Source organism: Sinocyclocheilus grahami, unplaced genomic scaffold, assembly GCF_001515645.1.
Source record: "Sinocyclocheilus grahami isolate Dianchi unplaced genomic scaffold, SAMN03320097.WGS_v1.1 scaffold145.1, whole genome shotgun sequence".
Taxonomy (NCBI): Eukaryota; Metazoa; Chordata; class Actinopteri; order Cypriniformes; family Cyprinidae; genus Sinocyclocheilus; species Sinocyclocheilus grahami.
The window spans coordinates 1,277,899-1,301,332 of record NW_015505324.1 but is presented as its reverse complement, the minus strand read 5'-3'; the positions used below and the strand labels follow the sequence as shown (position 1 = coordinate 1,301,332).

General features: G+C 36.4%; 1 protein-coding gene and 1 long non-coding RNA gene across 2 annotated transcripts; both read left to right on the top strand.

Annotated features, from left to right (window-relative positions):
• The first annotated feature begins 13,813 nt into the window (after positions 1-13,813).
• On the top strand, positions 13,814-14,166 carry LOC107591754 (uncharacterized). Its single transcript, XR_001609902.1, has 2 exons — positions 13,814-13,872; positions 14,089-14,166. It is a non-coding gene; the product is annotated as an uncharacterized lncRNA (long non-coding RNA).
• A 2,048-nt stretch (positions 14,167-16,214) lies between these two features.
• Positions 16,215-19,097, top strand: nkx6.1 (NK6 homeobox 1). Its single transcript, XM_016280991.1, has 3 exons — positions 16,215-17,305; positions 17,429-17,601; positions 18,284-19,097. The coding sequence occupies exons 1-3, from the start codon at positions 16,768-16,770 to the stop codon at positions 18,527-18,529; spliced, it is 957 nt and encodes a 318-aa protein (XP_016136477.1). The 5' UTR covers positions 16,215-16,767; the 3' UTR covers positions 18,530-19,097.
• The last annotated feature ends 4,337 nt before the right edge of the window (positions 19,098-23,434 follow it).

Below are 23,434 nucleotides of genomic sequence, written 5' to 3'. Positions count from 1 at the left end.
GCTTACCCTTCATAGATTAGATTAGCCAACAAGAGATGACTTTCAGCAGAAAAGGACTGGGATACATGCATGCATGCACACAAACACACTTGTACGGACTCTTGCTGTCTTGATGTATGCGCAACTATCTAAATGATGCTGTTGTCTCCATATGACTGCCGTTTTAGAGGCTAAACATGTGCACTGATCAGTCATCGTGTCATAAGACTGTGGAAGGCTTGCTTTACTTTTTGATAAAATTACTTTATCCAGCAGACTAAAACAAATTATAGCAATAAAACATGATAAATGAGAGAAAGTCTGCAACAAAAAAAAGTCTCTGTGCTCTGAGATGTCTAGCCTTGTAATCACATTCTGTCACACATGCTGCTTTTGGGCCCATTGCTGCGGTTGTGTGTTTGTGTGTGTAGTTATTCCTACTTGGACCATGAGCCAATTGGGTATTTTGTTATGCAGAACTAGTTCTTAGTTCTCTGTACTATAAATATAGATCTGAAAGATGGATTTGTTTAATCATTTGTTTTGCAGTTTTGCTTTCAAGTCTTTTCCTATGCCGTTCTCTCTTGCAAATTCATTTTAATATTATTACTATTTTCAAACTAACTTAATTTTTTTATTTTTTTTATTTTTTAAAGAAATCTCTTCAAGGCTGCATTTATTTGATCAAAAATAGAAAGCCGTTACTCCAGTCTTTAGTCATATGATTCTTCAGAAATCATTCTAATATGCTGATTTGCTGCTGAAGAAACATTTCTTATGAAACAGTTGCTGCTTAATATTTTTGTAGAACCAGTGATACATATTTTTCCAGGATTCTTTGATGAATATAAAGTTACAAAAAGCAGCATTTATTTAAAATAGATTTTTTCGTAACAATCTAAATGTCTTTACTATGACCTTCGATCAATATAATACATCCTTGCTGAATATTGCTGAAGTATTAATTTCATTAAAAAAAACAAACAACTTACTGACTCCACACTTTTGATCGATAGTGTGTTTTAGTGTCAATTTATATATTGTGTCCATTATTGTTTTAAAAAAGAACAGTATAGCAATAAACAGGAGTTATTTACATATAGAATGAGCAAAAGTTTTACACTGAAATGGAGGAAGAAACTGCATCTGGCACAAAAAAGGTACATTTACACCAAGGGATCAAGATTTGAACCGCAACTATTCAAAATATGCTGAAAAAGAGCTGAAAGTGTTCATTTCAGATGTTTCAGTGTAGGCCTACTATTCACTCTAACTGTAATATGAGGCCATGTTTTATTTATTTTGCATCAAATAACCCATGAAATAGTGCAACTAGAGAAGGTCCACAGATAGCAATTGATTTGCCTGCTTGTCAGAGCTGCGGTCCATGCCAGGAACAAGTTCAATACATTTGTCCTAGCATATAGTCAACGTCAAACACCGTCTTAGAAATGCCTACAAACATGACTCGCCCACACCGTCAGTCACCTCTCACATACCAAACTGCATGTGCAACTAATAAGATTAATAATTAATCTTACAATACACTGAGAAGAGGAATAAACTATTGATTATATAATTAATTTTCAACTCTTCAACTCTTTAGGAAACCACAAGGAAAGGCAATAAAAAAATGAAAAGGGTGGGGATCATAAATCTTTTACTATCTTGTTTTAAACAGCTGGGGGTCCAATGACTCCACAAACTGTAAGCAGATTTAAATATATATTTGAGTCTAAAGCAGACAATCATCTACGCAATAAAACACAAGATAATCAATTCCTTAAACCACATGCATATAAATTATTCTTTATACCACGGTGTTAGTAGTTAGAGGGTGTGTGATCATGCTTAATGTTTTCATAAAAGACTCCATATACTTCTTCTGTGCAATCTTGGACTTTGGTCTAAGACAATGTTCTCTAATTCAAATATGTACTGTATACTGTATATACAAAAATCAATCCACAACATAAGCCTGAGAACAAATACCCTATATTTTACATTCTTAAGCTATATGCAAAATGTTAATAAGCAGAAAAGGTAGCAAATGAGTTTGTGAAGCGAACTAACTTGGCACAGAAAACCTAGTTTTGCAATATACATTGAAATGTAGACAGAATGCACAAAAATAATAAGAAGGAAAAAAAACAAGTTTCATAGGATATAACGTATAAAATAAGAGATGCCATGGTTCAAATATGACTGTGATTCTAATTCAATTCTATCAGACTAATTCATTTTCTTGATTCTTTAGAAAAAAGAAAATGATGTAAGATCTTTTATAAACTTCTATAAACATTTATAATCTTTGATAAACATTCCAATTTAAAGGATGATTCCCTATGATTGATAACATGAATGACAAGATACCATGACAATAGACATTTCCTTAAACTTGTGATTTATTAACAAAATTCGTGACAGGTTTGAAATTAATACTAAACTAAATTTGATCTCGTCTTCACTTACTTTTTCAAAGATTTTTTATTTTTTTGAATCTGTATTTTAACTTTGTTTCGGTTTTGAATGACACGTTTTTTAAAAGAAAATGTTGATTTGAGTTAATCTGTTGAGTTACAATAGCAAAAAGGACTAACTGGTCACCACCTGTGCATTTATGTAACCTACAGAAAAAAATTAAATTTATTTATGTAGCACTTTATACAATACAGATTATTTCAAAGCAGCTTCACAGTAAACTAGGGAAATAACAGTGTTGATATTGCCAAATTAATCAATTAGTATAAAGCAGCCCTATAGAAGGCAATAGTGTCATTATTCAGCTCAGCTCAAAAGTGTACCTTTTGAATAGGTACCACCCCAGCGACAGCTTTGCACCTTTTTTTTCTGAGAGTGCAAATAATCAAATTGAATCCAGCTTTTTATGAACTGCTATCAAATGAGAGGCGTTATTTTTTCTGCATTCTTCATTGGCCTTCATTATTTAAACATATTTATTTTATTTAAAAAAATAAGTCATGTCTTATACCTTTATATGGAAGCAATCAAACTTGCTCAACTGTATAAGCAGGATAATATTATATCAAGGCATAATATTTAGTTAATGCATTGGCATGTTCAAAAATTTGTGTTTTATTGCATTGCATTTATTGTTCACCCCATGTGCTCTGCAGTTTTATGATGTCCTGGATTGTATTGAGCTGTGTTGCACTTTCTGTATTATATTGTGCTGTGCTGTGCTATACCATCCTGTGCTTAACTCTGCTGTCTTGTAATTGTTTAAGAGGTGGCCTCATTGTCTCATACATTCTCAGAAAAAAAATAGTAAAAAAATGGTCAATGGGACAGTGCCCTTTTAAAAGCTTTGTGCCTTACTTATCCTTAAAATATACATATTAGTACCTTAAAGATACTTATTGTTACTTAAAGTATACATATTAGTATCTAAATTGTACATATTAGTTCCTTTTACATGTCCAGTATGTCTGTATTTGTTTAGGCTCTTGTATGGGCTCTTTGCCTGCAAGCAGCTTCTAACAGTACGTAAAAGAACAGACAGATTTCCCCACTTTCATCTCAGTAATTCATTTTTGTCTTAGCTAGAGCCAGTTAGATAGTTAATGTTTACACAGACAAGCTCAACATGCCAGGAGTTTCTGAAATGAACTTGGACTGTTTTCTTCAACCACCATATATATATATATAATATATAATGTTATTATTGTTAAGTGTTTTATTGGTGTTCCAAATAAACATATTTTGTAAAGTGAAGTACTGCAGAAATCCCCTGCATAGGGACCCTGTGAATGGGAACCCAGCTAAGGTTTCTGCTGCTGTTGGCTCCGGACTGGGCTGGTCTGGGCTTGGGGAAATGTGCTGCGTCCGCAGGCCCGCTAGCTGATATCTGATGTGAGATGGAGGTGTAATTGATAATGGTGCAGCCTCTTTTCTGCACTGCAGAGCTGCTTTACTTCCTGTGTGTTCATCTAAGCGTGTGTTTGTGTGAGTGAGATTTTGTTTGGTTGGTGCTGCGTTACATTCAGCTACAGATAATACCGCCCTCTGTTGGGCAGCGAGAACACAGGGCCACTATAGTGCTGACTTGCAGACTTGAACAATTCTGCTGAGACAGCTGCATAAGAAGAGAGCATACTGGCTTCATCTCCAAAATTGTTTCTCAATACATAGTTGCATATTCTCATAAGAACCATAGCTAGAGCTGTCCGTGGGCTATGAGATGATTTGAGGTGACCTTGGGAAAATGCATGCTGTGTAAGAATGGACAGAGGGAGGAATATTGCTTAGTGGAAAACGTGAGAAATTGAGAGAAAATGGGAGGGAGAAGAGTAAGAGAGAGAATAAGAAAAAAGTATTAAGTGATTATTAAGTGTTGTTGTTTGTGTTGTTCTATCTCCTTGCTTTTATACTCAATAGGGAGGTACAGCCATTCTTTTTTTTTTGGAGAGAGAAAAAAGATGGAAAAATAATTCTGGGCTATTTTGGTGCTTTTATAAATTGTGATTATTTATTTGGAACTAAATAATAATTAGTATTATTTATTATTTAGTGGATTAACTTAAAGTCTTAGGGAAATGTGTCAAATATTTAGCACCACAAGAATGTCACCAAATATAATGTTTAACCAAATATAAAAATAATTTGAAGTACCCCAAAACCACTGACTTCATCTATAGCGGGGTCTAAATGTCTGAGACATAGAATTATAATAGGCTACAAGAATAATAAGTTATAATTTTAATTTAGGTTTTTATAAATAAATAGATTCTGTAGAAATTATTTTTATTTAAATTTATATTTAGTTATCCTCCAATGCTATGATACTTGTTGTTTATGCAGTTCTCAATAAAATAAATAAATAAAATAAAACACATCTCTCACAAGTGTTTGGTAATCAAACGCACAATGAAGATAAAGTTCCAACAGACTTTAATAATCCACAAAGGCAGAATCTACAAAGAGAACCAGTCCAACACAACTAATCTACATGAATTTAAGACCCGGCACTGAACTCAAACTGAACAGAACTTAAATAGTGAAGATAAAAGACTCACACCTGAAGATGAAATCAAATGAATAACTATAACTAAAAACAGGAGCGGCAAACAAAACACAAACAGAGTTCATGAGGCGGCGAGCAGGAGGAATAACACAGGTAGAGTGATGCAGGAGGAGGTTCTGGAGGAGGGCGGACAACCGGGAGGAGGATGACAAACAAAATCCAGGGAGGTGCCAGTAAAGGAGATGACCAGGGAGGAGCCTTGAGCAGGAGGAGCCAGGTGGCACTCCAGAGTCCAGTCAGGGCTGAGGCCCACAGCGGAGTTGATGGAGGGAGGAGCCAAGGTGGAGGCCATGATGGTGATGGAGACAACGTCGATGGAGGAGCCCAGGGTGGAGATGGAGAGCCGAAAAGCCAGGGTGACACCATGGGTCCGGAGGGCCAAGGAAGAGTCGACGGCTTCTGCGACTGAGGCCCGGAAGACCACGGTGGAGCCAGAGCAACTGAGGACCAAGGAGGAGCTGGATGGAAGGACAAGCCAGACGGAGCCAGAGGGATGGAGGGATGAGGTGAAGCCGGAGGAGTGGAATCCCATATAGATGAAGGGTCAACGACTGACTAAGGCGGAGCTGGAGGGACGAGGTAGCCCGGTGGAGCCAGTGGGATGACGGGCCACGGTGGAGATGAGGGTGCTTGGAGCCAAGGTGGAGTCCAGGACTCGGAGGCTGAAGGTGGAGACAGTGGATCTTCAAGCCAAGGCAGAGATGGAGACTGGAACCCCTGAGGCAAGACAAGGCTCCAGGATGGTGCTGTCTGAGGTTGAGCTGAGGGGCTTACAGAAACCAGCGGAGACATGACAGCAGAACTGCAGATATATAGGGAGGCGGCAGAGGGAATTTGGGAGGGAACACAGGGGGCTCAGGAGATTCAGGAGGGTCAGGGCTGGACTGAACCAGTGGGAAGACAGATACAGGGAAATACACGAAATTATCAACTTCAACATCATCCAAAATGCTTCCAGAGAACAGTTGTAGCTCACCCTCAGCGGTGGGAGTGTGGGCAGGGCTTCTTTCCATTCTCTCGTACTCCACTACTACTCCCTCCGGCATGTGCAGTGTTGCCGGCTCACACACCTGGTCAGATGCTTCAATTGGCTCAGGCTCCAGGGTGATGGCATGCTCAGTCACTTCTTCTGGCCAGCGTGCAGGAATGAGCAAAAGCAGTCAACCGGGAAGGTGGTCTGATGTGCGAGACCCAGGAATTCATCCATGCTCAAGGCAGAGCAGGTTAATGGCGGCAAAGTGATTCATAAACAGAAATAAACAAAACACTGACAAATGGAAAATAAAATGAGATTTAGGCACGCCACTACTTGTTTACTTCCTTTAGGTCGGGTCTTCTGTCACAAGTTTGTTTGGTAATCAAACACACGACGATGAAGATGATGTTCCAACAGATTTTAATAATCCACAAAGAAAACCAATCCAACACAACTACACAAGAATTTAAGACCCAACACTGAACTCAAACTGAACAGAACGTAAAGAGTGAAGATAATGAGACACACACACCTGAACATAATGATGAAATCAAATGAATAACAGTGAGTACGTTTACATGGGCATCGATTTTAATACGATTAAGACTATACTCTGATTAAGAATCTACCATGTAAACAGAGATTTTTGATTACCTTAGTCCGGCTAAAGTCATAATCGAAGTAAACAGAAATCGAATTAAGACATGTGGAGTATTCCTATTTTAGTTGCATTACTGAAGTGCAGAACAGACATGTAAACACCTTAATCACATTATTACTTTTCGCCACATTTTGTGACAGGATACACACACGGCAGTGTTCAACCGTTTGACGGCAAATAAAAGAGCTTCAACACCCACCGTCGTCTGTATGCACATACAAATAATTAACTGCACTTGAAGCTTTCATTAAATTAAAAATGAAACACCCAAAACTACATGACATCACCACGAAGACGAACTATATGTTTATACGTGAAATTCTGGAGGGGACGTCGGATGGCGTCACGTGAGACGTAATGACGTGTGCCATTAATCGAACTATGTACTATAACATGTAAAACGGGAACATGAAAGGAATATTCTAAAAGCAACTCATGTAAACACCATAAGCATAATATTGGCTTATTTAGAATAAGGTAAATAATTAGATTACTGATGTCCATGTTAACGTAGTCACTGACAACTAAAAAGGAGTGGGAAACACAAACATGAGGGTGTGACAACATCTGACATCATAGTGTTCATCTGAGACATAATAATAATAATAATAATAATAATAATAATAACAACAACAGTTTAGTGACCTTTACATATACAGTAGTGCATAATATTTTATATTTCTTATCAGTTTTACACTATAATAATAAATTGTTAAAAAATCGTAAAACGTTCCATTTCCTCCAGGTTTGAAATTCTAGATTTTCATTGTGCTCTCAGACTTTTTGGACCCCACAGTCAGACTACTTTGACTAGCTGTTATATTACATCACCAAAGAAATATAACGCTATAAGTAGGGGCTTCATTCTAAGGAGGAGCTTTTTCAAATATGAAAACTTTTTTGCTTTCATCCCACATAGTTTGACTGCTGTTTAATTCACCCTGCATTGCTTTGAGATCAAAGACATGGCAGATTCACAGGCCATAGAGCACTTCTCTCTCCTCTCTGGGGAGATGTGAGCTTTGTGCTCCTCCTCTGAATGCTGTGGTAGTGAAGAACTGTGCGTGCCTCTGTTAGTCATGGCGCATTTGACTGAACCTCATGAGATCGGCCCAAGACCTTGATGGAAAGCCCTTTGCGAATGTACCCGAGCAGTTCCTGCAGTATGATGAATGCAGGCATCTAGTTTGGTCTCTGCAGATTCTTCTCATTAAATATTTAAAACTCTAAATGCAGCTATTAGTAATCGAAACAAAGCTTCCTGTTTCTCTTACCAAACCCCTGTTCTGGTAAAATCCCAGCAGTGTTGCAGAAACTTTCCAAATTTCATGCCACATAGAAGCACTATTGCGTATTTTGAACACATAATTAAAACAAAAATCACATTTCGTTTGGGAGTTTTGTTTGAATTATATTTAATCATGTTCATTGCTAGGTGTAACTGCTCATCAAGGTGTTTCCTTATTATTTGACTCCGCCCACATGATTTGATGATGCAATATCTAATGACCACATATACAGTGGGTACGGAAAGTGAAAAATGTAAGGGGGTCTGAATACTTTCCGTACCCACTGTATTATCTTTTTACTATGAAAAAAAAAACTTTCTCTTGAATTTATTGTTCATTTTTTATCTTATTCTTTATTCACAGTTTAGGTCTCTTTTGTGTCTTCCACTTATTCTTGTTGAATTTAACTCTCTAATTTCATCCCTCAGACTTATAAACAACAAAAAAGTACAACATTTTTGATGCTTTATGAAATCTTATTTTATGAGTTTATGTTTATGTAAATCCATATGGTTTTTTTTTGTTATTGAAAATGTTTCTTGTTAGAGATATAACCATGTTTTCCCTGATCATGTATGTATTTATGTTCTTCACAACAAAACAAAACAAAAATCAATATAATCTTTATTTCTAGGTAAAATGTCCCATAATAATATTAATAATAATAATAGTATATTTAAAGTAAAGTGTTTATTCATGCAATTTTCAATCATTTGTAATTTATTATTCAATGCCATGCTAACAGTTGTTTATGCAATTTGCAATCATAAATATATTTATTTCTGATTAATCATAATGTTCATCCGTGACAGTTTCCCATTGTAAGCTTTTTACTGATTAATAATAAACTACATTCATTCACTTTTTAAAATAATTTTTGCCATGTATTATTCCTCCATGCCATGCTAATTCTAATTATTCATAAATGTGATCATTTGGATATTGCTTTACTTCTTAATTTATTTAATTTTTATTTGATTTATTATTACATGCATCAGTCCTGTGTTGTATGTAAATGGTTAACTGATCCCACAAAGGTGAAAGAGGTCACTGAAAACCATCAATAAGCAATTAAAAGCTCATTGACTGTTAACTTAAAGATGTCAGTTGCAGTCTTTTGACAGGCAGTACTAAAGTGTTGATACAACCTATTCTTAGTTCTCTCTCTCTCACTCTCTTCCTCTAGCAATTAATCTTTCCCGTTTTATCTCCTCTCTAACATTCAGTCGTTCCACTGGGCCTCATTTGTTCACCATCTTGCATTACTCCCTCTCCTCAAATTCACAGCCAACGCCCAGCTTCTGCAGTACTGCAGTCTTTCCTTTTCCAAAAGTCTCACCCCTCCTCTTGATCACTCTGTAGTTATCTGCAGTGAGGAGGAGGAGGGAGAGAAAGAGAGATGTCGTGAGGAAGAGCACACCTCACGACTCATGCTGCTGCAACACACCCAAGGATCACAGCGACAGTCTGGCAGTTCATCACAATTCATTCTACCAACAGTCACTCTGGCGCTTAGAGTCTTGTACATTTACACAGGAATGCAATTCATAACTCACATGCTCTCTCTCTCTCTTGCTTGCATGACTGTCCTCCCTCCGGCCTCTCATTAATCAGAGCTCTCTAACCCACTGCCCTCTCACAGGAGAAACAGCATGAAGACCTAGGATGGGATAAAACATTTTTTAAAAACTCTTGGGACCTATTGTAAGCTGGCCCATCACATCGCAACAGTTTTGCCTGATCTAATCCTTACTAACTTGCATAAAACATTAAACAAGGCTGATCTGCCTTTTGCTGCAAAGAAAATATATTTTCAATAATTCTACCCCATATGGCTTAAGAAGAATGCCTTGATTTCTTTGATTTATTGAAGCATAAACTTACATAAAACATTAAACGAGGCTGAATTGATGCAAATTATTTATATTATATAATTTATTTATATTATATAAAATGATATAATGTTCATAGAATTGATATATCCTTTTATTATATTATATGACAAAACATTTAAATTTTTCACATGAAGAACCAAGTATTTTAGTATCAATGATATACTGTTACAGTATTTGTTCATGATTTGAATTTAGTTTTTTTTTTTAAAGCTTTTTAGTTTTATTTGGTTTAATTTTAAATTAAATTTAAAGTTATTTTATATATTACTTTATAGATAATAGTTTTAGTGAAAAATAACAGCACTCTCTTTTTTACGTGTATATGTGACTGTATTCTGGAAATAAAAGGTATTTAAGAGAAAATATTTCAATGTGTATTAACCAAATCCTGCTGGGTGACTGCACTTACATTGTCAAGCTCAGTAGTACCCATTTAAATCTAATTATTTGGTGATTTACTGACTTCATTAACTTGACATAACATATGTCTGACTTTTTTCACATAGTAGTTTTGACAGGTGGCCTACAATTATAAGAAGACGCCATATGATCAGTCCAACCTGGGATGCACTGAACTCGAGAGTAACTGAGGACCTCTTTCAGATTGGGCCTAAATTCAATCACCAAAATAAAGTGCCTTCAATGGAATGGAAAATCGCTCAAGATATTTATGGAGATGTGATTAGAATAGATTGCGCAATTCTTAGAAACTCCTACCTGACAAAGACAACTGTATTCGATTATAGAAGGTTTCTCTGGAAATATAATGAGGTTTCCTATTTAAGAACAGGAGCATGTCAGAAAAATGCTTGAACGAGTAGGACAAGGTACCATGAGGATATGACTGAGCAGAAACTAATGCAGTGTCAACAACATTCAGATGTCCAATAAGCAAAATACTATATTTAGAAGAATAAGATATTTGATGAGATCAGCATATGAAAGGCTTGATAACAGAGGTCTACAGGTTTAATGGATCAATATATTGTTGTCGCACTGAACAAGCCCATGCAAGGCTAACAAATCTGCTGTAATGTAATGCTGGGTACACGTCGACCATTCGCAGCACTAACATCATCCTGAAGTTGTTCTCAAGGGACGTCGTAATTTAACCTGCATGTGAGCTTCAGCAGATTTCCGAGCAGGATACAAGAGAATCGGTTCGATACGGCCGAGTGAGAGGCTCCAAAACACAGTGGATACGTTACCTCTGTGCAGGTAAGAGTCAGCAAAAGCAGAAGCATCTTAATGGGAACGACATGAAATTCTACAGCGTGTACCTGTGCCAGTGACAGACAGCTCACATCCACCGTCTCTCACTCCAATAGCAAAAGCACTGCATTAAGGAGAAACAGAGGAAGCAAAGATGAATGTCTGACTGATGCAGCATTTTACACACAAAAGGAAATTATTCCTTTTCTTAACAGGAAATGTGGTTGCAATATTGAGTTTTTGACTCTGGCTGCAAGTCTCATATATGTTTTGTGTTTTGTGCAAAATGAATGCTTTGACTGATGCCATGGGGTTACTGCTGCTTAGTCTCATTTTCCAACCTATTACTTATGACAACAGGCAGTTTCATCATGATATAAATGACAATTGTGTCTCTTAACACATTTCTTTCCTTATTTGTTACAGACAGCAGCTGTAGACTTATATGTAACTCACTTAGAATGATTTAATTTATCATAATGGGTTCCTGCATAGATTTATTATTAATACAATGAATGTTAACTATGATGCTCCAATTATATGCTCTTAATTAGATTAATTAGATGCACCAAAATGTTAATTACTGACGTTATAAATGGTAATATTTTTTATTTTGATAATAAGAAAGAAAGCAAAATTTGGAGTATTAGAAAATGTAATTCGAAATAAAGTCAAGTGTCATGTTTAAGCCTTTTCACCGACACGTTGAGAAGGAAGACTATTCGTATTTTTGTCCTGTGCTGCCCTCTAGCGCTGACAGCATTATTTTTTATATTCCTAATATGAGGAAAGATTATTTATCGTTGATTAAATAATAGATTCATTGAAATAATATTTATTATATCTTAAAATAACCCCTATACTTTTATGTCATATTTTACTGCACTGCAATAAATAGTTCAACTGTTTTTATAGACAATTTATACATATTTTGTAATTATACAGGGCTAAACCATAATATTTCTTAGATTTTTTGTTTTTGAAGATGCTTATTTTTCAAGATTTCAAGTAGTCCAGTGCGCTCTAAACGGAATCATCAGAAGAAATGTAGGAAGCTGTAATTCGGATACATTCGTGACAGAGCATCTCTCTGACACTCTCTGAAGATTTGAGATCGTAAAACTTCCTGAAAGCGTATAAATGAAAGGCCCAGAGAGGGGAAAATATATTTTCTATTCCATGGGAATTTAAAAAAATCTCACTTTTGAGGAAACTATGCACCAAAAACGTATTCACAAACATTTGTTTAAAAATATGCAATAAGTACATTATTTTTTTTTTTAATCAAATATTTGCAAGTGTTATATTGAGGTTGACTTGATTTGCATCCTTTGCAAGGCTTCATGATAGTGCTGATTCAGTGACCACATGATGCGGTTTGTTGGTAAATTCCAATAGCTATTTTAATTATGGAAGTGTAATTCTTCACCGGGAATTTTTTATATATTTTTTGCAATCACACTTATGGTTTGTCATCGTTTAACCTCAGAACTCATGGAGAGAATGAATGAGGTTTTTATTTAATGGTACTCGCCTTCTGCACTCTATATCTGGATAGAATTGCTTGTAGGATAAGCAGAGGTTGCAAATGTACATTGTGGCTGCAATAATAACCAACTTGGGACACCTTTTGAAGTATTTGTGAAAAGGGTTAAGTATTTTCTGAGTAGCCACATTTCTAGTTTGTAAAGTAATGGAGGCTGGTTTACTTGGTGATCTGTTATTAAGTGTTGTCTTGATGTTTGGTCCTCAGAACACCCGTGAGACTGCCCAGGCCATCAAAGGCATGCACATCCGCAAGGCTAACAAGTACCTGAAGGATGTTATGGTTAAGCACCAGTGTGTGCCCTTCCGTCGTTACAACGGTGGTGTTGGTCGTTGTGCTCAGGTGAGGTTTTGTCCTGTTTTAAAGCTGCCTTTTAAAACCATTCTGTCCATGTTGTTGTGATGACCATCTTAGGACACCTTTGGAATTCACCATGAAAACACCTCTTAGTCTGAGCAACATGTACACTATTATTCAAAAGTTTGGGTTTGGTAAAAAAAAAGTTTAAAACAGATTCTTTACAGTCTGTGAACCTCTTTATCATTGAGAACTTTAGAGTGCTCTGACGAGATGTCTCATGGTGCTTCTCTTGGTGGTTAAAGATCAGTTTGTGATAAAACCTTGAGTTTAGGTGGTTAATAAAGGGTCTAATTTATTATCCAAGTTGCTCTCATACATTTAATACATTCTTGTCCAATTAAATGCGTTGACAAACCGCAAAGTCACCCAGAGTATACATGAGGGATATTTATGGTAATATAGCAGTGCAAAAAGTGGTTGCTTTATTTGGTTTAAAACAGATTCTTTACAGTCTGTGAACCTCTTTATCATTGAGAACTTTAGAGTGCTCTGACAAGATGTCTCATGGTGCTTCTCTTGGTGGTTAAAGATCAGTTTGTGATGATAAAACCTTGAGTTTAGGTGGTTAATAAAGGGTCTAATTTATGATCCAAGTTGCTCTCATACATTTAATACATTCTTGTCCAATTAAATGCGTTGACAAACCGCAAAGTCACCCAGAGTATACATGAGGGATATTTATGGTAAATAAACAGAACTGCACACATCCCGCGGAAGAACATTCCAACCGGAGCTACTTCTCTAAGTTTATGTCTATGGCGATTCACGCAGGTATGTGTTACTCCGCAGCGGTGACGACCCGACCAGGCTACAATAGTCCAAATAAGTACTTACAAGTGTACCGTAGTGATTCACTGAGAAGGAGCAGATTGTTCCCAAACCAGAGGAAGAGGTTTCTCAGAAGAAAAAGGTATGGACATTAATGTTCTCCTAAAGAGGGAAAAAAAAAACCCTACAAACTGTACACTTGGCTGTAGTGATGACATCTTAGGACACCTTTGGATTAATGATGAAAAGAATTGTTTTCTGAGCAGCCGTTGTGCATTAAATGTGTGAAGGACTTGATTTCTTAGTAGCTGTTGTTGGTGAGTGCTCTAACCAAATATATATGTTTTTGTCTTCACAGGTTTCTCAGAAGAAACTGAAGAAGCAGAAACTTATGGCTCGGGAGTAAATGTAAATAAAGTCCAACATTCGTACTACAGAATGACTCTGCTCCTTTTTTTGTGATTTATTTATTGACTTTGGGTATATTGCCTGAAAGATAAGTAAGCTTGTGCTAAAAACCAGTCATTTTAAAAGAAAATTTGATAGAACAGAAATGTCAAAAAGAAATCTATTTACTAGTGGGTCTAATAAGCAGTGCAAAAAGTGGTTGCTTTATTTGGTTTAAAACAGATTCTTTACAGTCTGTGAACCTCTTTATCATTGAGAACTTTAGAGTGCTCTGACAAGATGTCTCATGGTGCTTCTCTTGGTGGTTAAAGATCAGTTTGTGATGATAAAACCTTGAGTTTAGGTGGTTAATAAAGGGTCTAATTTATTATCCAAGTTGCTCTCATACATTTAATACATTCTTGTCCAATTAAATGCGTTGACAAACCGCAAAGTCACCCAGAGTATACATGAGGGATATTTATGGTAATATTATATAAAATAAAAATTCACTTTCTTTTAATATCTATATAAATCTCTCTATGTATAGGAAATATGCATACAACATTTTTAGGAGGCTGGGTGAAATTAGGTTTTGGCTATAAACTAATTTTGGTTTTTAAAGCAGCGCTATGTAACTGTTGGCGCTCTAGCGGTTAATAAACAGAACTGCACACATCCCGCGGAAGAACATTCCAACCGGAGCTACTTCTCTAAGTTTATGTCTATGGCGATTCACGCAGGTATGTGTTACTCCGCAGCGGTGACGACCCGACCAGGCTACAATAGTCCAAATAAGTACTTACAAGTGTACCGTAGTGATTCTGAATAAGACAAAAACGCAGTTTGGTAGATGAATTCGTTATGTACTCGCTCATTATATACATGTTGCAAATTTTGAACACAGAAGAAGTTACATAGTGCTGCTTTAAGTTTTGCCCCTCCAAGCATTTTGTTTCTACAGTATAGTGTTAGATTCACCAGTAGAGGGCGATGTAGCACTGCTCATCTGCTCATCTTACAGGTTATTTGTTTTTGTTTTGGGGGTTATTTATACTACATAAGGAATTTAGTAGTCTAATTTCTAATCTTAACATATAGTATAAATATTAAAGCTATCAAAAACTGATAGTTTTTGTAAAGTTGTGTGGAAAATATGTGCATGATCTGCTCATCTTACAGGTTATTTGTTTTTGTTTTGGGGGTTATTTATACTACATAAGGAATTTAGTAGTCTAATTTCTAATCTTAACATATAGTATAAATATTAAAGCTATCAAAAACTGATAGTTTTTGTAAAGTTGTGTGGAAAATATGTGCATGAGTGTATTATGTACACAGTAAATGTGCACATGAGTGCATATGTATATATATGTATTTCTAATGCAACAAGGGGCTTAGTTGCTACATTCTATTATATGCTATTTCACATTTTGACCACTAGGTGCTGCATCACGTTGCACTTTGCGTAAGGCTGCTGGTTTTATTGTAGAAAAAAGGATACACTATGACGCAAAAGTAGTTAGCATTTTGTCTTGCATAACTTTTTTATATATAAATAATATTCTCTAACTTCAAATCAGCCTCTTTTTAATGGACTAAACTGCTGGTTGTGTGTTGTAAATTAGGTAGTCCAAATCTCTTGATATACTGTAGATACAGCCCGCTGTGGCTGGCATAGCCTATATACCGAGGCAGAAACACAGAACCCGCAGAAGAATGCAGCTGTGAGTTTCTAATATTTCACATTTATTCAATTGGCATTTAGTTTTTTTTCCCCAGACGAAACCAAACAACACAAAAACCAATACATTTGAAAAAAGTGTCAGAAGGGGTTTTGATGAGGAGGTAGGAAAAATATTCACCTTAGTTCTCAAAGTTGAAGTAAATTTATTCAAGCTTCACCATTCTGTGATTGTATTGTGATTCATCTGTGGAGTGTTTAAACCCTGTGTCCACAGAGACTTTAAAGCTCATGAGATATCCCACTGCCTCACATGACCTGCGCATGCAGATGCCCCTTTATTTAAGAAATAGATCTCAAATTGACTAAATTGATTGTGTCCCCTTTTTGTATTTAATAGCGGGTCGGATGGCAGCTCTTTTAATGTGCAAATGAGAACCAATGAGGACAGACTCCTAAATTCAGTTCAGACCCTCAGCTGACACGGGCCACGTCACTGCCGGCCTTAGCCAATCACATCCCACCGAGCCCCTCTACTTTCCCAGCCACGCTCTCAAAGTTTTGACTTTTTGCAGCAAAAGACAGCAGGTTGATGAAAATGTTTTATTATCTTCCAGATCTTCATGTGAACTACCCAGAAAGACTTTCTTTTTATTTATAGATTTCAAAAACCCTCTCATTGAAAGGACGCCGCTCTGTTGTAGGCTATCATGGCATATTTGCAAGAACTGAAAGAAGGGAATGGATTTTGCCAGAGGAGATGGGTCTGAAGCTTCGGTATACCTGATTGGGATTTTTTAGAGAAAAGTTTCTTTTTTTTCTTCTTCTAAAGGCTTGAGTATTTTTTTGTTTTTTCCCTTTCTCTCCGTCATCCGCGGCTGTTCTGCGTTTGTTTTTACGTTTTGCTCGGGTCTCCACCGTCTTGCTTCTTGCGCAATATTTAGTTAAAGTTGTAGTTTCTTGGTAATGTTAGCGGTGGGGCAAATGGACGGGTCTCGCCAGAGCGCTTTCCTACTCAATACCCCACCTTTGGCTGCTTTACACAGTATGACCGAGATGAAGACTCCACTTTACCCAGCCTACCCGTTATCTTCCACTGGACCAGCATCCTCCACTTCACCGACAGCTACCTCTCCGAATCCAGGTGGTATCCCGGTCTCGTCCCCGGGGATCAAAATATCCACTGGACTTTCGACTTTCGGTGCTCAGTGCTCAATCGCCACACCTCACGGAATAAACGACATCCTCAGTCGACCCTCGATGTTCACCGGAGCGGCGGCGGCGGCGGCATCGTCTCCCGCTGGAATCTTGTCTGGACTGCCCCGCTTCAGCAGCCTGAGCCCTCCTCCACCTCCAGGGCTGTATTTCAGCCCCAGTGCCGCGGCCGTGGCGGTGGCTCGCTATCCGAAACCTCTGACAGATCTTCCAGGCAGAACCCCGATATTCTGGCCTGGAGTTATGCAAAGCCCACACTGGAGAGATGCCAGATTTGCGTGTTCGCCACGTAAGTGCACGATTAACTTTCTTGAAGGCTGTTAGCGAGCCGAAATATTACGATAAGCACAAACATAAATAGGATGTAGCCTAATAATAAAATTAGCTGGATTTTCAATCTTGCCCTTCACAGATCATAACTCAGTGCTGCTGGACAAAGACGGGAAAAGGAAACACACGCGACCAACGTTTTCCGGGCAGCAAATATTTGCCCTGGAGAAAACATTCGAGCAAACGAAATATTTAGCTGGACCTGAGAGAGCGCGGTTGGCCTACTCTTTAGGAATGACAGAGAGCCAAGTCAAGGTAAGACAGTCCTAATAGTTTGTGTATGACAATGACTCGATTCTTCATTATCATTAATCCATGGAACGTATGAAGAGAAGTAGATGTGGGATCGGCCTAGTAAATGTGTTTATTCAAACCTTCCTATATGTCTCTTTAATTGACAACTTTTATAGGCTATACAACTATTTCTTTCTTTACATCAGATTATTCAAATTTAATACAACGACCGAATGCGACTTAATGTAGGCCTATTGTTTTCATCCATATCAAAGTTATTCACGCATTATTAGATTTTGTTTGAAAAATTGCAACGTGCACCACTGTAATTGTTTATTGCAATAAAACAATTGAATTTCATACAGAAACCTGTTCGATTTTTATTTCTGTTCAAATATTTTATTTTTTCTCACTGCAGTTGGTTAGCCTATAGGCTGTTACAGATAGGCTATTTAACTCTTAAATTCTTTAACTCTTAAATAAATAACTCAAGTTATTTCTTTCTTTCTTTATTATATCAGCTTTTTCAAGTTAGGCAGGACACATCTGTTTCTCATGGTGAGAAGCAGATTTTGTTAAATGTTTCTGGGCGAAATTTTTGATGAATTCCCATTTATTATGCCCCGTTTATTATCTTTGATGGAGATAAATCATTATTTCTGTGTGGATTCAAATACGTTTTTAACTCATTTTCATTGTAAAGGTGTGGTTTCAAAACCGAAGAACAAAATGGAGAAAACGGCACGCGGCTGAAATGGCCACGGCGAAGAAAAAACAAGATTCAGAGACCGAAAGGCTGAAAGGGGCTTCGGAAAATGAAGACGACGACGACGACTACAACAAACCTTTAGATCCAAATTCGGATGAGGAAAAAATAACGCAGTTACTGAAAAAACACAAACCAAATTCAGCTCTTATCATTCACACGTCGGAAAACGAGAGCTCGTAAATTGGAAACGGGAAATGGGTTGTCAAATCCTTCAAGAAGTGTCAAAAAATAATGTAGGCTACTGTTTTGTTCACCAAGTTTGGGCTCTGGTTTGAGAGGAAGGATGCAAATCAGAGGAATATGCACTATTGGTGGAGCTGAACGTGCATCTGTGTCTGCAATAGACACGTTTCAACACATAGACAACGGTACTTTTTTTGTAAATTAACGGCGTGAGTTGTATCGCATAGGAAGTATATTACTGTGAATATTTATGTGTAAAATATTTTGAATAGGAAACATGGCAGAATTCGTTCATTTCACTTCAGTTTAATTTTTGGCTTAGGCTTTGTGATTTGCATTTTCATATAATTAATATGTATAGGTGCTGATCACACCTGAGTTCTTTTTTTGTTTCTATGGGTGTAAGTTGCCTCAGCTCTTTGATTCTTAAAAATAATCAACAATGGAAACATAGAATCATTTTCAGATTTTACCACTCATGGTAAAAGACATCTGAGCGTCAGCCTAAATTGAGGCTCAGTCAAGAGATTGATCTGGCCATAACACGTGTAAATAAGCAAACACCTAACCATATATTTGTAATATAATGCATAGTGTTCGTTTCCCAATGTTAGGATGTTTCTTTCATTTTTTTCATGATTAATTTATGATATTTTAACTTTGTAACAGTGTTTGAATCCTGCAAAATGCGCCTTGCCAGGTTCGTGTGTATTGCACTTTTATTTAATAAAATGTTAAACATATGGGATATTTTTCTTTTCGTTATTACTAAATAGAATATAAATATTTTGTGTGTAAATTACAACAACGTGTTCAAGCATTAATAATAATGCTTGCTGATGAGTGAGTGATCAATTTGAAACTGTCTTTCGCTTCGGTAAGAAGCTGTATCCCTTTTTTTATTATTTTTTTTATTAAACGTAGAATACAAGAACTCATAGAGGTAACAGCATAGAATACAATAACAAACAGCATCAAACCTTAAGGGGATCCACAATACATGTAAGGCAAAAAACAAAACAAAAAAACATTTAAAACACAAGAAACTTGGACATGTCGGATGATATTTTCGGGGCACGACCATTTTTAGCTGTATCCCTTAACTAAAGAGTTATCAACATGGCAGCGCTTATTCAAAGACATTTTAATATTTTGTATTATTATTATTAGCCCATTATTCGTTTTTAACAGCCCTTACACTTTGATATTTTTGCATTTCAGTAAATTAATAATCATGTTCTCCCTTATTGCTCTGTGAGAGCACATATTTTACCCAATTGTTTTATTATAAAGACGCCATTACTCTGCGCACTTACAGTAAAATTTGCTAAATTTTCGATCAAATTTCGATCATTGAGAAATGTCGATGAAAAAAGGGCATGGTGGCACAAATATAGGCGGGATAGTGAAAGTAGAAAGCGTTTTTTGGCGGTCTCCACAGCTTCGATATGTCAGCTGATTCGAGCGATTAGATCATGTTTTTTGGAAATTGGAAATCACTCAACCGATTTGTTCTCAACAAACCAACAGAGAAATGTAATTCATAAGGTGAGATGATGCACCATGCACAGTTGTACTATCAGAAAATATTTTGAGAGGGTATTTTCGAAGGACAACAGGTCCAATGCTTCTCCACAAGTTACTTAACCCAAATGAGTCGATTTTTGGAAGCGGTGCAGCATTATCTATTAGGTTACGTTTATAATAGCAGGCAGACCTCCAGTTAACCTCAAAAATGTATTCATTTCGAAACATTCTACATTTCATGTGCACGCATTTAATCTTTTTACTCATTTATTTATTTAGATTTTGATGTACAACTTAGATGATGCACCATGCACAGTTGTACTATCAGAAAATATTTTGAGAGGGTATTTTCGAAGGACAACAGGTCCAATGCTTCTCCACAAGTTACTTAACCCAAATGAGTCGATTTTTGGAAGCGGTGCAGCATTATCTATTAGGTTACGTTTATAATAGCAGGCAGACCTCCAGTTAACCTAAAAAATGTATTCATTTCGAAACATTCTACATTTCATGTGCACGCATTTAATCTTTTTACTCATTTATTTATTTAGATTTTGATGTACAACTTAAATGATGACATTAAGGGTCCATAGCATGCCAAATAAACGAAATGGTTTGAAACTGTTATTAATCTTAAAAAATAATAAATAAAATAAAATATAAATCATATAGCCACATGAGGCATAGGACAGCCATTAACTGTTCAGCATTTTACGTTATCGAACTGACAAAAGCGACTAACTTATTCTGCCTCATGCACTTGGATGTGTGGCTCGGTGCAAATCGAGTTTGTAATACTATATTTTAGACTAAATTAATAACTGCTACTAATCAAAGAAAAGATATTTAATTTAAAGCATCTCAAGAAGCAGAATGCCTGATGTTTTAGCGCATCGCAGAATGAAAACTGTCACGGTTCTGTGATATGAATGCCATTTGAACAGTTTTTCGAATTTGATTTCTTTGCACAAATTAAACTGTAAAAGAAAAGGATCATTTCCATTCCCTAAATAATTTTGTCATTTATACCCGTAACGTGTAAATTAGGACACCTGAGAACAAACTTGTTTCAGCTATTATCTTCAAGCCAGTTTAGGCAAAAACATTTAAGCGTGCCAGCGTTTCTCCAATTTTCTATTGAACTATATTACATATATTACTATATTACAACTATTGAACGTTTAATTGGCTGTATTAATAAAATAAAATAAAACAGAACAGTTTTTCTGAGCACATGCTCAATTTGAACCTCCCCCTACCCCCAATTGTGCAATGCTTTTTTTTGCACCATTTCAGTATTTTTCTACAATAAGTCCTTTTTCAATTGACAACCATTTCTCTTTTATTCTTTGGTGACGTCTATCAAATGGCGTTTACCCAGCAGGACTTTGACTTTCCAATTTAATAAACAGAAATTTGAGAACTTTTTTCAAAATGAAGACTTCACTATATATTTTTTCTTATTTTCTATATCCGTTCAACGGTTCGTTTTACAAAACCATCAATACTGTTTTCATTGCATTGCATATTATTTTCTTAGGCTTAAGCACCGAAGATTGCAGCATGTCAAACTTCAATGAATCTATCTTTATTTGGCTGCATGTGTAGGCCAATGACCTGATGTCAATACGGTATCAAATTACTGTTGAGTCAAAGCTTAATGAACTCTCATCTGCAATAATTAATCTCTGATTGCTTCAAATTAAAATACATTCATGAATATGCTCATTAATCCCCTTACTGTACAAAGCTATTTCAGAATGAGGACATCATGAAATAAGCTAATACAAAAGAACTAACAATACTGAATGGCAACTGAAAATTAGGGAAAGTAAATGATTTTGAACACACCCATATTTATTTACAGCACTAAATGAAAATAATAAATCAAATAATAAAGGTTTTGCAATATTGATTAAGTATGAAAGAGGCTAAACTGACACAGTTAAACAAATTCCTTGACTAATTAAACAATAACCGTCCATTTTAACATCATTGTAGATTTTATTATAGACCAATTTTCAACTCAGACACTTGCATATAATGTCCTTAAATTATGTAACCGTGCATTTGAGCGAGATAAGGAGGCAGAGCAGGTGGACCATAGACAGGAAGTCATAGGCAGGAAAGATCTGGTTCTGCTGGCTTGCTCGTTCTCCTGATCTGGGTAGAATTATGATCCATCAGCGTGGTCCAGGTGTGGTGAACATGGCGTGTGTTCCTCAGGGGAGATATCTTAGCATCTGCTGAGTGCCTGCTGATGTAGTGCTGTGACTGCTTCAGGAACAGTGCTGGGGCTGCAGCTGGCCACATGATCCCGGGTCACTGCTGCTCTCCCATCAGACACTTGTTGGAAGTGAGGTTAATTAGTTGAGAAATAGCAGTTGCTTTCCACAGCCTTTACCTGAGAAGACATGCATCTCTGGATTGGCCATTATCACCAATTTTTTAGTGCACAAATCAGAAATGCCCTTTAAATTCCTGAATTTGAATGAAGCTGGAAACAGGATGCAGAATTTTTATTTGAATGTAAGGAAGTAGAATTAAAATTCATTGAAATTTAAAGAAATTTGTAGAACTGCACATTTTATTGTGCTGCAAATAGGATGCTGAATTGTAATTTGAATGTAAGGAAGTAACGTTTTAAAAAATGAATTGAAATTTAAATAAATTCACAGACCTGCAAATCTTATTGAGCTGCAAACATGAAGCAGAATTGCAATTTGAATATAAGGATATAGAATTCAAATAAATTGCAATTCAAATAAATTCATATAACTGCAAATTGTATTGAGTGCAAACAAGATGCAGAATTGTAAGGAAGTAAAATGAACTGAAATTCAAAGAAATTAATATAACTGCAAATTTTACATTTGAACTAATGTTGCCTTGCTTGAAAGTTCTGAAATGTAAACAAACAAACAAATGAAACTTAAAAACTTAACAAAAAAAAGGACAGATAGATCAAATTCCACCTAGATATTTGTGTTCAGTTTATATCATATGTAATGGATAAACTTTTGTGGACCAGGGTGGAACTTCATTTCCCAGAATGCATCACCTGTGCTGAATTTCTTTAAATTGCCATGTAAATTCCTCCTCCTGTTTATGCAGTTCAACTTCCTGTGGAGTGTGGCCTTTTAAATTAAATTCAAACCCTGGCTCATTAATTGAAAGTAAGTCAGTTTATATTTTTCAGTTCTGAATGTTGCACAACTCTTATTTTTTTCTTTTACTCCTGCAAACATCTCCGGCTGCATAAAAAGACACATTGGATCTCAGCTGTACTGCAGGTCCCATGCGTTTTTCTCAGCATGTCTTCATCCGTGGCATTTGATAAGATGTCTTTTGACATTTAGTGGTGTGACTAATTTA